General features: G+C 38.2%; 1 protein-coding gene across 2 annotated transcripts in view; it reads left to right on the forward strand.

Moving 5' to 3' along the window:
- alg2 (ALG2 alpha-1,3/1,6-mannosyltransferase) overlaps positions 1 to 16,334 on the forward strand; it is a 48,448-nt gene that overhangs the window by 21,870 nt on the left and 10,244 nt on the right. Inside the window, exons 4-5 of one of the 2 annotated variants that reach the window (XM_077720991.1) lie at positions 2,883 to 2,955; positions 9,360 to 9,425. In XM_077720991.1, coding sequence (XP_077577117.1) covers positions 2,918 to 2,955; positions 9,360 to 9,425 — 104 coding nt within the window. In that variant the 5' untranslated portion in view covers positions 2,883 to 2,917. The remainder of the gene's footprint in view (positions 1 to 2,882; positions 2,956 to 9,359; positions 9,426 to 16,334) is intronic. The other variant, XM_077720993.1, reaches the window with a different exon arrangement.

A 16,334-nucleotide genomic window follows, 5' to 3' on the forward strand; every position in this document is an offset into this window, starting at 1 on the left:
AACCATAAGGAGACGAATGGAGTGCTTATTTGCTAACATACAGTGTAGACTTACTGTCAGCATTTGGTGGTCAAAGTGATGATGAAAATGCCACTAATCTTGTTATTTGAGTTTGTAAATAACAATATTATGGCAAATGTTCACGTTATATTAAAATTAAACCTGCTCCTTGATGAAAGTGACCGTTATGGGTACAGGTTTTTTTCCCAACTGGTCCATCACAGAGCATTTAACCAGTGTAGAATAGTAGTTTTGACACCACATTGACTAGAAACTGGGTTAATGCTCCTTTATGCCTTATTATTTGTGGTTACTGTAGCAATGTATCTGGGGTGGTGTTCAGTGGTCATCCAAATTTTGAATCACAGTAGTACAGTGGCTTGCTCATAAAAAGTAGTTCTAGAACTCCACACGATGTGTGGCAGTTCAGTTGAGTTTGTTCTTGTCACTTGGTGTGTGGCAGCCCTTTAGGCTTCTGTTGTATATAAATAAACAGCCTACAGCAATCTTTCATGTGACATCAACATACAGAAGCCTTTAGAAATCTCAAGGAATCTGCAGTTCTGCCAGGAGTATGACAAAGTTACATTTTTGTTAGTTCTTTACATTTAGACTGGAATTGACCCAGTAATCCAGAATGAATGTGGTGTAAAAAGGACTTCAGTTAGAAAATGAGGACCTTTTAAACTGCTAATGTCTCTGTGGCCATTAAATGGGTTCTCAATTAAAAACCGGCGGTGTTTATCCTTGGTCTGAGCTATTGTGTCTGTGACACTCTTCGGTTTGACTTTACATTCCTTTCATGTCTTCTAATTTCTTATTTTACTAGTATGACTTCATGAGAGTGAGGTCAAAGCCGTGATTTTGTTTTATTGCAGCCCACTCTGCTCTCAGGTAAATATTTGCAGCACGTGTCCAAAGCTGGAGCAAACTTGACCACTTAGTTATCCCAAGAATTCACTGCATCATCACTTCTTGGCCCGATAACACTGGAAAAGCCTGATTCCTATCACCCGTTGTGGCGTAACCACCTCTGTTGATGTGTGTGCGTGAGGAGTGCAACATGTTGTGTCCTCATACCATAATAGGCTTCCCCGAATAACTGCCCCATAATTCTAAACCTGTGAGGAGATCCAGCTGGCTCTGGCCTCAAAAGGAAGAGAGCACGGGGGAGAGAACTGCCACAACGTTCACTTTTCCCTCTCACGCCACTTCAAACACTCGCTTGGCTGCACTACACTTCACCCTCTGTGTCAGACTGAAAAATTTCCACCAGGAATTCCAAGTATCCTAGAAGATATCTTCCTGATTCCTGAGTGCTTTAGTAATATGCTCATCCCGTCTGTCTGGATCTTCCGCCAAGTACCACATCGGCATTATTCTCAGAACCCAACAAGCCCAGGGTGCAAGACGCCTGGCCCTGACTATTTTACATCATGACAATTTCACGGTGGGGAAATGTCGAATCACGAGTGATGCAGTCCAGCAGTGATGCTGACGGAGAACTTGAACTCTATAATACCACAGAGGCAATAGACTAAGCACAATGTGGACCAAAGAGGGATAGTGTGGGGGTTTGAATACACAAAAAACTGCTTAGAACGCTTATTCAAAAAGATATAGTATGAAATGCACACTGAGTGCAACAAATATTGCATTTTTTAAATAAATTGACTAGAGCTAACCTAGTGAAGATAAAGCATTTCAGAAAATAAGATGAGTTGAGATCGTATATCTCTGTCTATATGAAGTCATATCTGGCCAATGATTATAAACTTAAATGGAGGATGACCAATAACACATTCAAAAGTAGTTTATATATTGTAGTCATAGTCATATGCTTATGTGTCCTGTCCTTTTTTCTGTCCTACTGGTTATTAGGTCTATCTCCTGCCTATATAGTGTCGCTTTGGTAAATGAAGTGATCAATTGAGCTTGTAAAGCTACTTATAGCTAGGTAACATATATGGTATGATATGGAATGGTAGTATATAGTACATAAAAATTGCACATTCTGAGTGAGCCTTAATTTTGGATTGGATTGGATTGGAACTTTATTTCATCTCGTATTCAGATAATTTCTTGGTTGCAGTAGCAAGACAGACACAAGACACACAAGACATTGTAGACCTCGGTAAAAAATGTCTTTAGTGCGCTACTCTAATGGAAAGTACTCTGAACTGATGCTGGCTTGTGCTCTGAATTGAGGCATGTTCTCAATTGAATCTGTTTTGAATACAGACTCAAATGAAGCATACACATGCTGAACATTTTTTGGAGGCCTATACAGTATGTTAATGTGTGATTAAAATAATTAACAGTGTTAATTAGCTTTGGATTTGAACTGTGAAAAAAACAAATGCAAACACTAATCCACAAAATGAGCCAAACATAATATTGACAGTTTTTTTAATGCAATATTAAACAAAAATAGCTAAAAGATACACCTGTTGAGTCTCTAGTTTGGCATATCTGAGAAGGGAGGAACTGAGGCGAGTTCCTCGTTTATTGTGATTGTGGTCGAGTCAGGTCAGGTCACATGTATTGATATATGCCTTAATCACCAAGGATCTCTTCTACCTTCCAGTGGCTTAAAAATGCAGTGTAAAATCACTGACAGTTGCTTTGGTTTTATTCCAAGCAGGTTTCTTTTCATCAATAGGTATTGAAGTCACAAAGTCAGAACACAAACAGATTTTAAAAGGCATTTTTATTCAGTGTGCGATGCATTGCTTGTCGCTATTGTGAGTTTGTAGGGGGATTTCTTGGTTGAGTTTTCATCAGGTGACATTGCTCAAGAGTTTCCACTCAATGAGCGATATAAACATTGATGCATTTGTCCTAATGTGTGTGTTTGTGTGCTTTTTGATCCACTACTACAGAAGAGTGCCAGTGATGGTATGCAAGAGGAACTGTGATGATGACTTCAAAAGAGGAAATGGAACCTTTTGCCAGGTTAGAAAAATGGCACACATCTCTGTCCTAGCCACTCATGCATCAAATTAAATTAGTAATAAAAGATGACAATTGGTCTTTATAGGGACTGACTTAGGCACCTTCACACATGCAGGTTTTTTTTTTTGCTATACATTTTCCACGTGTGTGAACAATGGTAAAACATTACTTAAATTATTGCCTCAAGTTACTTAAGGTTTTGTACTTATCTGCGATACATCTCAAGTTCCAACAGTTTTGTTAAGGATCTTTGGTGCACAGCCACTTTGGGATCTCTCCAGACATGTTGAATCAGATTCAAGTCTGGGCTGTGGCTAGACCACATCATGTAGTTACCTTGGAGCCATTCTTTTGATATTTTGGATTAGTACTTGGGGTCAACTTTACCACGCTTATAGTGTAGTACATCTGGTACTGTACTTTTCTGGTAATGACGTGGTGTTGTGATTTGTCGTTAATACACAGTTTTTTTCCATGAATTATTAGACATCACATTTTGCTGCTGAAGGTAGAAATTAGCCTCTTACTACCAGTTTTGTTACGCTGGTCAGTATTTTTTTAAGACTCCACAACTGAAATAGCCAAAACTGGTGAGGCTAACTGCGATACTCAGATTTTGAACTACCTACCTACGCAGGCATGATATTTGTCACCTTATTTTCTCAGAGTGTAATGGTCCAGCAATAGCCACAGTTGAAATTAGAGTTGACTTAAAATACCTCTATCAGTTGGGCAATTAAAAAAAGGACTACCAAAAGCATGCGATGAGTCACAATCAAGGTTTATTTGTGGATGTGGAGTAGTAAACAGCTCATTGATCAATTTGTTGAACCCTGAACATGTATACACTCATGATCAGTGAAAACAGGGATCACCAGTCCTAAATTTTGGCAGAGACTGGTATAGTGTTCATGTTTATGATTTTTTTTAAACTCTTTTAATTTGTATTAAATTAAAAATCAAAAAGTAATTATATGTTTTTTTTGTCATTATCATGTGAGTTGAAAATCTATTGTATCCATTTTGGAATAGGAAAAATGAAGCTTTATGAGCACTTTCTGTTGGCAAAATATGGTTTTAGTATAATTCTGTTATATTCCAAACAACATTTGGCATTTCCTTTTCCTCAACAACTTGCCATTGATCCGTGTTCATTTGTGGAACATATTCAACATGCTCATCACACCCCAGAACAGGCCACCTGAACATAATCAGAATTATTTCACACTCATCGCCATTTACCAATTGCTCATTCACTCCAATTAGAGCGCTCGCACTCCACGGAGGACGAGGGCTAAGCGAGTGCTTTGGAGTACCCTCGAGTACGCAGCCCCTGGAGTGGCCTGTCCATGAAAGACTCTTCTTTCTCCCCTTGGCGTGGAGTGAAGAGTGGTGCGAGCTGTGGAAGTGAGAACTCACATCCTCTTCACCATGGTGAGAGAGAACCACAGGGTCAATGTAAAGTGCTGCTGGGTGCTATTACTGTGAAAAGAACCCCTCTCGGGGGTGTCCTTTCAAGCATCTGATGAACAGGACACTACTGCCAGCCACGGACAACTACCAAGTACGTGTGTGACAGTGTACTCGCTTGTATAATATGTTGCCAGGGAGTTTTATGTGCTGCTGAAACCGGAGTCGATGCTTGTGACATCCACCTCGTGAGCGTGCATTTATAGAGGGATGCATGTGTGTGACGGAGTACAGTATTATTGGGCAGCTGTGTGTTTGCACTGGACAGGAATAGCAACAGGGCTGATATTAGTGGATCAGGTTCTATCACACACTATGTGGAGCAGAAGCGCCTGATTCAGCAGGTGCCCCCAACTCGGTGCTGAAACTTCTATACTGTTCTGGCTTTGTCTAAGATTGACTTGTGGCACACTGACCTAACATTCGAATGCTGATGATGCATGTTATTATGAATCGCTGTTGGATCTGGTTTGATTTGATGTTGATGGGTCTATGGTATGCTAGTTTTGAGAGAGAAACTAACAGGATCTCATAAGAATAATACACACACATTTTTTACGTGCACATCACACATCTGACATGAAGCACACACACACACACACACACACACACACACACACACACACATATGCGGACAGACATTGTCAGATTTATAACACATTCTGGCATTTCAAAAATGTGTGCTGAGTCAAAAGGATCTCCCCGCCAACTCTCATTTGCTTGTGTTATGGTAGCGCCACTACAAAAGACACTCTCAAATCTGATATTTGAAATTAGCCATTGCAATTCATCTTAAATTTGCTGAATTACCTACACCATGCCAAATTATTTTGCTGGCACATATCCCCTGATAAGGTGTCCTGGTGGCACGAGTGGTTAACACATCAGTCTCACCGAGTTTGCAAGGTTGTACTGAGATTGATGTGCAAACAGATTGGATGGTACCCAGCCTGCTCCTCATATATAGCTAGAATAGGCTCCAGCATCCTTGTGGAGCAATGAGAATCAGCGATGTAGAATATGAATGATCCATTATGATCCTGTACATGTTGCCACCTTTGGCCAGGAAGTTTCACATGTCATGACTCCTCACTTTACAAGCGGTTAAGAGTTGAAGTGGTTTGGACATGTGTGCATTAACTCTGCTCTGCTTTAATTTTTAAAGAGATCTCAGACAAAGGCCTTCAGTCAAACTTCTCAGTAAACAGAACTTTACGAACATAACTGGCAGCTATTGCGTCAAAGAGATTGAGATAAACAGGCAGACATGAGGCAACTTTTTCTTGTTAAAATAAAGTCACTTCTATTAAGGGGAAAATTTGTTACAATCTTTCCAAGATTGACCTCTCTCAAGGATTATACACACACATATATATATATATATAAATTCTTATATTTATATATTTGTATAATGTATAAAATAGCAGAATGAATAGAATTATAAAGGACAAGAGTAAACTACTACCTGTCAGTATTTGCTCTGTTATTGTTATACTTTGTAGGTTTCCTTACCCTGCCAAGGGAATGGGGGAAGCCTGGCCTATGTTACATCACACACACCCACAACCCACATACCCACAACATGAGTGTAATCTGTCCCACATCTACGCTGCTGCCTGCCCCCGTGTTTCCTTCTTTTCTCCCTACGTTTTTCGAGTCTTTCTTTCCACTCATGACGCACATTGCTATAATGAAGTCGTTAAGTGGAGTCCGGTTAACTTGGCTGCAGCCTTTGGGAGGCTGTGTGTGTGTTGCAAGATTGGTTAGTGATGTGGTATAATGTGACACCATGCAAAGTGGCTATATTTACAGTATGCCTCTTTAACACAGGGCCTATTTATAGGTGGTAGATCTTTTCTGATCATCTGCTACGCTTTGTTGCACCGTCACAAACACGAGCATCCGATGACACTGGTGAATATAAACCGGCAGACTTCTTCCCACCTATGTGCTATGTGAATTGGAATTCTGTTTAACATTTGCTCTAGTGATTCTAAACAGGGAATCTAGAACTCAAATACTTTCGTGTGTTGTTCTGAAATCGGAATGATTTACACTTGAATTTGAATTGTCAAACTTTAACCGTTGATTTCAAAACCTTCCTCCAAAATTGGTACTTTCAAGATTGTTTTTGTTTATTTCAAGAGCCAAATCTCTTTCCTTTAATATTTTTGCCAAAAATAAACCATCAAAAATCATAGTCTAGCTACTAGACTCTATTAACTTGACTATGTTTTTTTTAGGGTTATTTTTCAAGTAGACTAGTTGCATTCTTCACCTCATTTGGATCTTCTGAAAAATCAACAGTGCAATAGTTTTATAAAACAAAATTGTCTTAAAATCATGCTTAGGTAGATCGCCACTCCATACCAAACTGGAAAGTTTTAAACATTTCATCCACAATGAACATACTCTTAAATAAATAGCTTTATCTATTAATATAAATGCAAACTAAGGAAAATGTAATGGCAGAGAAGTTATGTGTAATTTATATCTTCTCTCCTTGTGGGGCTTAACACTAAATAAAGACTTAATGACAATTGAAGACTACACATCACAATAGAGACGTGATGTCAAAGGGTGGTGGTAATGTGGGAACGTCGGAACGAGACTGCTGTGAACCTTGACATGGCGCTGTTTGTTGGGCCTGAACGCTCTTGGCAGACGGCTGGAGACGTGGCTGACTGTGCAGGAGCGGCGTTGTGTCGCCTGTCGTGGTTCCGAGCAAAGTGTATGTTTACTCAACAGGAGTGTTAACGTCAGTCGAGGAAATCGATGTTTATCCTCGCATGTGTCGAGGGTGAAGCATGTTAGAGTGTGTATAACTCCCCACCCTACCGGACCACCTTTGCTTTGCCAGCATCTCTTCGCTGTCCCCAAACACACACACTTAACTTACCCAGACGCACACACAAAAAGTGGCGGCCTGAATCAGCTTAGGCTTCCCATTGTAATGTGGATGGTGGGCGGTGTTAGAGCGTCATATAAGATGATTTTAGCAACTGGATATGACGATACTATGCAGAAAGAGAACATCATCACTTGGTGTTTTTAACACTGCGCTCAGGGTGTCCCTTGTTCCATATTGCGGCCTCTTTCCCAGGATTCCTTTGGGAGTCTTTCCCAGCTGCAGCCATTCACCGCGGTCCCAAACCGCCGATGACCATCACGGCGATCAGCGTGCTGACATCAATGGCCGTGCCTCCACGCGCAGTCGTGCGCAGCCCAGCTCGACTTTCCCCCTCTCGGGACACCGCAGCCTAAATGTGAGACACACTGATGTCTCACCGCCAAGTTGGAGTTCCCAGGGCCCAAGAGTCGTTGTTGTCGTCAGTGAGGCTTGTTTTTGAGTTGTTCTGAAAGCCTGATGTGGCTGAAAGTGACACACAGGAAGCAAGCGAGGACCTTGGAATTAATCATTTAGGGTGAAGCGTGCTCAATGTTAGCTTTCATTTTTCATATCTGGTTGCATACTATATTGGTCTCTCGTAGAAATACTGCGGTAATTTGTGGCAGTGTTTTTTTCTTCTTGTGTTTAGGCTAGAATTTCAAATATATAATTGTTTCTAAAATTGAAGGTTCAATCCCCGGTGGTTGCCTCTCACACCTAAGGGCATTTTAGAGTTTTTGGGATGTTGGTGGAAACCAGAGTCCCCAAAGAAAACCTACGCAGGATGGGGAGAACATGCAAACTCCACACAGGTGGATCGACCTGGATTTAAACCCAGGACCCCAGAGCTGTGAGGCCGACGTGACAACGAAATAATCCGCTGGGCCGTGCAAGCTGTTTTGTATATTTAAATCAAAAAATCTCTAACATTGTCAATGAAACCAAACTTTTGTAAATAGCAGAATATTTTAAGTGTTCCCCCTAAAGACAATATTCTTTTTATTTAATGCTTCTCTGTTTAGATTATGTTAGAGTTTATTATTTAGTGAAAAGGGAGTGGGAGGAAGAAAAAAAGGAGCCTTATTTGTGTTTAAGAAGGCCAGGAGTTATAATGTTAACTTTCCATAATGTGTGATTAGTGCAAAAATAAGAGTGCTTGCTGCAGGGTCATCACCTTCGTTTTAGCTCAGTGGGAGGAAGTGGAGATGCTTTTTGGCTTTCCATTTATTGTTGATAGTCCACCCACACAAGTGTTTTCACTCATTTCCTCTCTATTGGACTGTAAGTGTATACTCAAAGTGATTGTATTGTTGAGCGTTCTTTGGGGAGGATTTTTTTTAATGATCAGTGCAATGCTTTTAGGCGTTCTATTTATTTTAGTGGGATTGAGATGGTTATATATATATATATATATATATATATATATATATATATATATATATATATATATATATATATATATATATATATATATATATATATATATATATATATATATATATATATATATATATATATATATATATATATATATATATATATATATATATATATATATATATATATATATATATAAGCGGTTCAAATAATAATAATGAGATGAGAGATGAGACAAATGCTTATTTACCAATTTTGTCATACGATGACAATTAGGCTTTTGTATAGTCAATGATGATGAAAAAACCTTAAGTCCGATTATTATTATTAATATATAGGTATAACGGATGTGATAGATGTCCAATCCATTCAAACTCAGACCAACTTTTCTGAAGGGTTGGCAGAGAATGAAAATTAGTTTTTTCGCTGCCAGCACTCTGAATCAAATGGATCCAATGTCTATTTGTGACAAACTTGTTTAATTTTGCAGAAATGGGATGAAAAGAGCCATATGATTGGACATCTATCATTGCCAGTAGCACCGAACGAGTTTAGAGCAAGACAGAAAACGCATAAGCATTGCTGAATTTGACACCTCCTTGCTGCTTGTTGACTGTCTGACACTTCATATTTCACTTTGACCCACCCTCTTCTCTTATTTTGCAAGGTGTGTGTTCACAACCCTGTCATCCAAGTCATCGGAGCCACTGGGGCTCCTCTCGCACCCCTTGAGGTAAACACTTTCAGTTTTCATGTTCACAGCTCTATCTGAATACGGTTGTGGATTTTAAAAAAAAAAGCTAATATTGTCAGATAAGCTTAGAAGCTAAAAGGGGTGTGTCGACAGAAATAGCTCAAGGGCCTCAGGTTGTTCAGCACCCGCCTCAATCCGAGCATCGATCTCATCAATAATAGAGCCCTAGTGTCCATGGGAAGATATTAAACTTGACATCCGACATCCACGACGCTCCCGCGCATGGACCAAAAGACATATTTTTCCATATTTGTGAGTCACCTGCTAAATCGGTGACTCGCGGGAGCAGAGCAGTGTGACAGCTAAATCACGTTGTAAAAAAAGTAATCGGAAAGGTCACTGGCGTTTTCTCAAACAACAACGTTGAATCATTTGTGTGTGCCTACAAATCACTGACTCACAATAGAGTCATCAATATGAAACACCCTCATAAATGAATTACCATCACACGCTAAACATATAAAGCTGCTGTGATCTCCTACATTTCTCGCCTTCTTAATAATGAATAGAGAAACCGCTCAGAGCTAATATGGCACACAAACACAGCATGTTTTTTCTCTTCCCTGTTTGTCCCACCTCATCAGTCATTCACCGTAACAAATCTCTGTGAGAAAAATCTGCAAGTCTGCATTTTTTTTCAGCCCCTGTAGATTGTCTTTGGCTTTACCCGGCCCTCCTGACAGCCATTCATTCATGTAAGCAACTGGTGAGCACTGGTGCGGCAGTAGTTTCACACTCAGTAACCCTTCTCCAACTCAAAAAGCTAACAGGAAAACTTTATTCAATTAATCTCGTGCTATTTAAAGGAATAAGACTATTTGGGAAGACTATGCGTTTATTTCGCATTCCAGAAAAGTGGAGATCTGGAAATTTTACACATACAACTGCTGATATAATGTTTAAGGAAAACTAATATGACACAACAATTTCCATTTAAATTGCCAAAACACGCTGGTAGACATCAAAAACGGATTCTCGTTTGGTTAGAAACATGGTACAAAACCTTTATATAAGGTCATGTTGTTGTTTTTTCTTAACGTAAGAATACTTCTAAGTATTCTTCTAACAAGGATTCATACAGTATTCTACCTTATTCTGATAGAAGTCATGGAACATAAACCGGACATTTTGAGGTCTGACCTACTAAAAGTGGAATCTTTAAAGGCTTCCCATTAGTCTGGAATGCATTATACGTACCTTTAAATTTCGATTTTAATGCAACATCACAAAGCGGTATAAAAAAACCGGTACAATGGTACCTCTTCTTAAAATGCTTCTACATACGAACATATTAAGTTATTAATTAAGCTGGTAGGGAAATTACTGTTCCAACATACAAAAACAATACCCAAGTTATGAAATCCCCCAAACGCATTTGCACACCAACCCAAAAAAACTCTACCCAATATTCATTGTGAATTTCTTTCAAGCATAAGTCGGGTAACCTGGTTAAAAAAAAATCATCCATTCATTTTCAACATCGCTTACCCTTATGAGGTTTGCGTGGTGCTAGAGCTAATACAAGACAAATGGCGGACAACATTCATAACTGGTCGCTTGTTAGTTGTAGGGCACACATAGACACAGATGAATCAAAACCACGCTGCTTACTTAACACTAATCCTCATATTACAGTTTAAAATCAATACAACTAGCATTTAAAAACTGCATTTAGATATTTAATTGGGCTATGTTTGTTTGATATTGTCATTTTTGTTGATGAGCTCAACATTTGAAGTGGGAAAACTGCCAAAAAGTACAAATTAGACAAATAGCCAAATGCTTTGTTACAGTACTTCCTCGAAATACCCTCGGCACACACGTAATGACCTGTTTTGACAGTGCTATTTAAAAGGAATGAACAAGTCTTTGAAATAGAAAGAACTCAGGTTACTATATGCAAATGAAACAGTTCTTGAGGTTTATGCAAATCCTCAGGCTTGGCAAACATACCTATTACTGAGGTGCAACTGGAATAGAATTTGACATTCCTGAAAAATCATAATAGACTCGTTTGCATGTGCCTTCAAACGGGCCGGCACGGTGATTGAGTTATTGGCACGTACCGCCTCATAGCTCTGAGATTTTGGTTTCCGACTTTCCTATGTTGAGTTTTCATATTCTCTGGCCCATATGGGTTTTCTTCAGGTAAACCGGTCTCTCCTCACATCCCAAAAAACATGCGCAGTACCCGAGTTGAACACTCTAAATTGGCCTTTGGTACAATTCAAACACAGACCACCATAGAATCTAGTGTAATTTATGCATTTATTTCATGACTACAAAACATTGAGCAAAACAGTATTATACTGTTTCACTAAAGCATTTAGGACACAAAATCATCATGAATCAAACCAACCAATAATACAATTAAACAAAAAGTAAATATAGTGGATAACAGAATAATAATTCTCTACGAATATTCTTAGCAGATAAACAGATGACAAATGCAGTACATTGACACACAAATGGGCCTTTTAAACAGGTGCGTTCAATGTATCAAAATAAACGTGTTTATTGAAGCTATGCTGTGTAATGCGGTTCACTTTACACTCAGAAAAATACATTAGCAATCATGTAATCTGGAAGTCTTGACCAGGAAGGGTTAGTACGAGTTGTGATGGGTGGTTAAAATATCAGTACAATATAAAGTATAATACTGAGGAAATTTTGTAACATTTATACTGCATATCCCAATGACGGCTATATATATAATTTTGTCAGATAGAATTGGGTCTTTCCTAATTGCCCATATCTGTACAAGTAGCACTACACAATATGATAACGTTTAAAATGTGTGAGTTGACGTGGCCCTCAGCAAATGTGGTACTTGCTCTAGGGGCCCTTATGAAATGGAATGAATTGCCGAAATCAAATAACAAGCTTAGGTGAATGTACAGGCAGGCTCGAGGGCGCGATTCGTTAGCCTGTCGACCTCACAGGTCTGGGGGTCCTGGGTTCAAATCCAGGTCACGTCCACCTGTGTGACGTTTGCATGTTCTCCCCGGGCATGCGTGGGTTTCTTCCGGGTATTCCGGTTTCCTCCCACATTTCAAAAACATGCATGTTAGGCTTATTGGACACTCTAAAATTACCCCTTGGTATGGGTGTGAGTGTGCATGGTTGTGCTTTGTCTTCTTGTGCCCTGTAGTCGGCTGGCCACCGATTCAGGGTGCCCCCCGCCTCTGGCCCGGAGTCAGCTAGGATTGGCTCCAGCACCCCTCGCGACCTTAATGAGTATAAAGCAGTTCAGGATATGAGAGATAATGGGTTAATATACATTGTTTACAGTCATTCATTTTGTGTACCGCATATTCTCATAAGGTTCAATGGGGGTTGCCGGTGCCTGTTCCAGCCAGGGCACAAGGCGGGAGACACCCTGAACTGGTGTACAGCCAATCGCAGGGTACAAGGAGACGGACAACCAACTCTATTATAAGTAGTAAAGCCCATCCCTCTCTTTGTCACTTAGCACTTGCTGATCTGCAGAAGGAGTGGAAATATAGTCAGCTAAAAATAAACCTACAAACCCTTACACCCGGCCGGGCAGGGCGTCTTTAATATTAGAAAGCACAAGGCTGATACCTGAGCCACTTTGGCACAAAAGGCAACACTCAGCTCCACCACATGTGCGCGCCACCCCCTACCCCACTAGCACCTTCCCAAACAGCCAGTAGGTTATAAGCATCACAGCCCAGTTGTCAGCGCATACTTTGGCAGTCACACGGGCATCACCAGGCATGACGTGGCCCCTCAAACGCTATTGAGAGGGGACACACATGTAAGGTCCCTGAGTTTAATGCGACCTATGTAAAGAAATTATACTCAGCTTGTGTTTTGTTTGCCTGTTGCCATTGTGCTGATGGGACAAGCACTGACTAACTACTTTATTAATGTTAATTTGAGTTTTTAGGAGGTGGAATCTGGGTCAGTGTTTATCGGTCTTTCCAACTTCCTACATTGGTCACTTGTGTGATATGTGTAACTCATTAATATTTTTGGGAACTTATTTAAATTTATATAAAGGTCGTTGATATTTTAGTTTATTTGACTTTTCTATTTGTTGTTATGTGTCCTGTTTACCTGCTTTGATACAGAGAATGGTCAATATAAGTGCCTTTACAGGCTGAAAAAGGAGAAAGGACAGAGAGAAACTGATACAAAAATAGGATTGAATCCATAGTATCTACTACTTGTTTGTGTTGGTGCGATAGTTTCTTCACACATTCCAAACACATGCGTGACAAGTTCAGTAAAAGCAAAAAGCTTTCTAGTTCTAGTTATGTCTGCTCAGCTGAGTCATGTGATTGGACAGTGACTAGCTTAGAAAATGTATATTTATGTATTTAAATGCAGTTAAAGCATTTGAGCTTTTCCCCTAAAAAATCAGACATATATGCATTGTTTTTTTTTTTTTAAACCTATATATTTTGTTGTTCCAAAGGGAGTGGCAAGGTCCAACAATAGAATGGGTGTTTCAAACATAATAATCTATTTAGTTTGATGGATGTGTAGGATAGATGAATATTAGCATGGCTGTATTTGTTGCAAATAACAATTAGATAACAGAGAAGGTCATGTGTATAGGCTGATGTGATAGTTTTGACATGCTGACATTTGTAAAAATGTTAGAAAAGATTTGTATCTATATTTCCATGTCTTTGTTCTCTATCGATTACTATATTCTTCATTAAAGGAGTACATCTTTTTTATTTAACCAAATATTTCTGGAAAAATAAACACCCAAATTAATTTAAATTATACTTATAATTATAAGTTATACTTTAACTCAGCAGGTATCAAAAGGAATAGCTTGGCAAGTGTACCTTGCTATTTTTGTATTGCGAAAAAATGAAGTGCAACAATAACTACACAAGAAAGAGAACCGTATGTCTGCTATGTACAATATGAACAGTTAAACTAATTACCTTTTCAAAAAAACAATTTATCTTTCCTCCCTTTGAACTTTTTTTTTCAAGGAGCTGTTAATTCTTGGATTATTACTAAGCAAGGTGTTGTTGTTAACAAATCTTTTTTTTTCAGTTTTAAATAGCCGCCATCATAATCACAGTGAGGTTGATCATTTGTGTGCATTTAGAATATGTAATTACAAGTAGATGCTGACTTGTTGTTATGAAAAAAAATGGTTATCACTATAGAAGGACGATGTAAGCAATTGGTGGTTGGTTATAAAGGATGCATGTGAACAGTATTCAACATCGAATATGCTATGCTGGCAATGCTGTTTGAAGAGGGCGCTGTCTTTTATAAGATGACAGGTCTACCTAATTGTGTTGTGTTTTTATATTTAACTATATCGGTCTGTTTGTTATAGTTAATTGCTTTATGAACTCAGACTGGTGTCAACACACTAATAGGACTTATGTCACTCATTAGCTAGTTTTAGGAAAGCCAGTATACGAAGTTGGACACAGGTTGGCTTGTAGGATTATTAGTTTAAGAGAGAATAATAATTGAATTGAAATAATGCATGTGAATATGTTTTAAAATCAAATTTGGAAGGTGTGACGTACATTTCAACATGCCTTAAGGACTCGAAAATACATAAAAGAAATATCAATAACATTTATAACACTATTGCTGCAATTGGCTGACTACCAAGTCAGAGTATCAGCGGGCGTGGTTAGGCTCCAGCACCCCCCGCAACCCATGTGAGGATACGGGGTGGGGAAAATGATTGAATAAAACAATAATTCTCAAGAAATAGTTTTAATAGATGAACAATAAAAGACAACTGCAGCTCGAGGATGTTCTGGCATTGAGCTGCTTCTCCATGATGCAACTTTATTCATTGATTTTTTTATCATAAGCTCCAAAAAAGTTGTTCTCAATCCTCAACTTTAAGTGGTTTAATTGCATGTTTACGTGCATGTTCATATGTTTTGTCTTTGGCCAAACATTTTCTTCCTCCTGTCTCACCCACGCCCTTCAACAACAATAGAAAATGTTTTGCATGTATTAATTATTTCAATGGCATAATAGATCATTTTCTTCTCTTTTATTCTCTTTTGGTGTGGTTCTCACATATTGCAAAATAAATGTCGTATTCATTTTTCCTTTTTAAATAAAGCTTTTTAAGCTAAAACGTGACGTGACAAAACCAGTTCTGGAACAAATGATTAATTATAGATACCTCTACCGAAATTACATGAATTTGACAATGAATAAGCTCTGCCTTAACTGAAAAGTGTACTACACCCATTGGTTAATTGCCAGTAGTGCTACTTTAAAGATGACTCAGAACATAGTTTGGCTGCCAGCTGTTGGTCATCACTCTGTTATTTTTCTCATGCAACATAAAATAAGCAAGTTTAATTCAATTCCAATATGTATTTTGGTTATGTATAGTGCTTCCATGTGTCCATAGATTAATTGTATTTGCCTTCTTGGAATAGGAGAGATGATTTAACTGAGGGATGTTTTGTCTAAATGTATTAAGCCATATTAGAATGCAGAAAATGAAAAGGATGGGACAGTAACATTTTTGGCACTCAGCTACAAATGGAACGTTTCCCTCATGACTGGGTTGTCAAAAAGATATATATTTCATACAATGACAACATAAATGAATGACTTTGTTTGTTAACAGGCTGCTGACAGATTTTGGAGTATGATAGATTTGTATTGGATATAGTTCATTTAGATTACATTAGATTAGATAACCTTATTCACCCCTTTCATATATATATATATATATATATATATATATATATATATATATATATATATATATATATATATATATATATATATATATATATATATATATATATATATATATATATATATATATATATATATATATATATATATATATATATATATATATATATATATATATATATATATATATATATATATATATAT

The sequence above is a fragment of the Stigmatopora nigra genome, chromosome 7, assembly GCF_051989575.1.
Source record: "Stigmatopora nigra isolate UIUO_SnigA chromosome 7, RoL_Snig_1.1, whole genome shotgun sequence".
In the NCBI taxonomy this organism is placed as follows: domain Eukaryota; kingdom Metazoa; phylum Chordata; class Actinopteri; order Syngnathiformes; family Syngnathidae; genus Stigmatopora; species Stigmatopora nigra.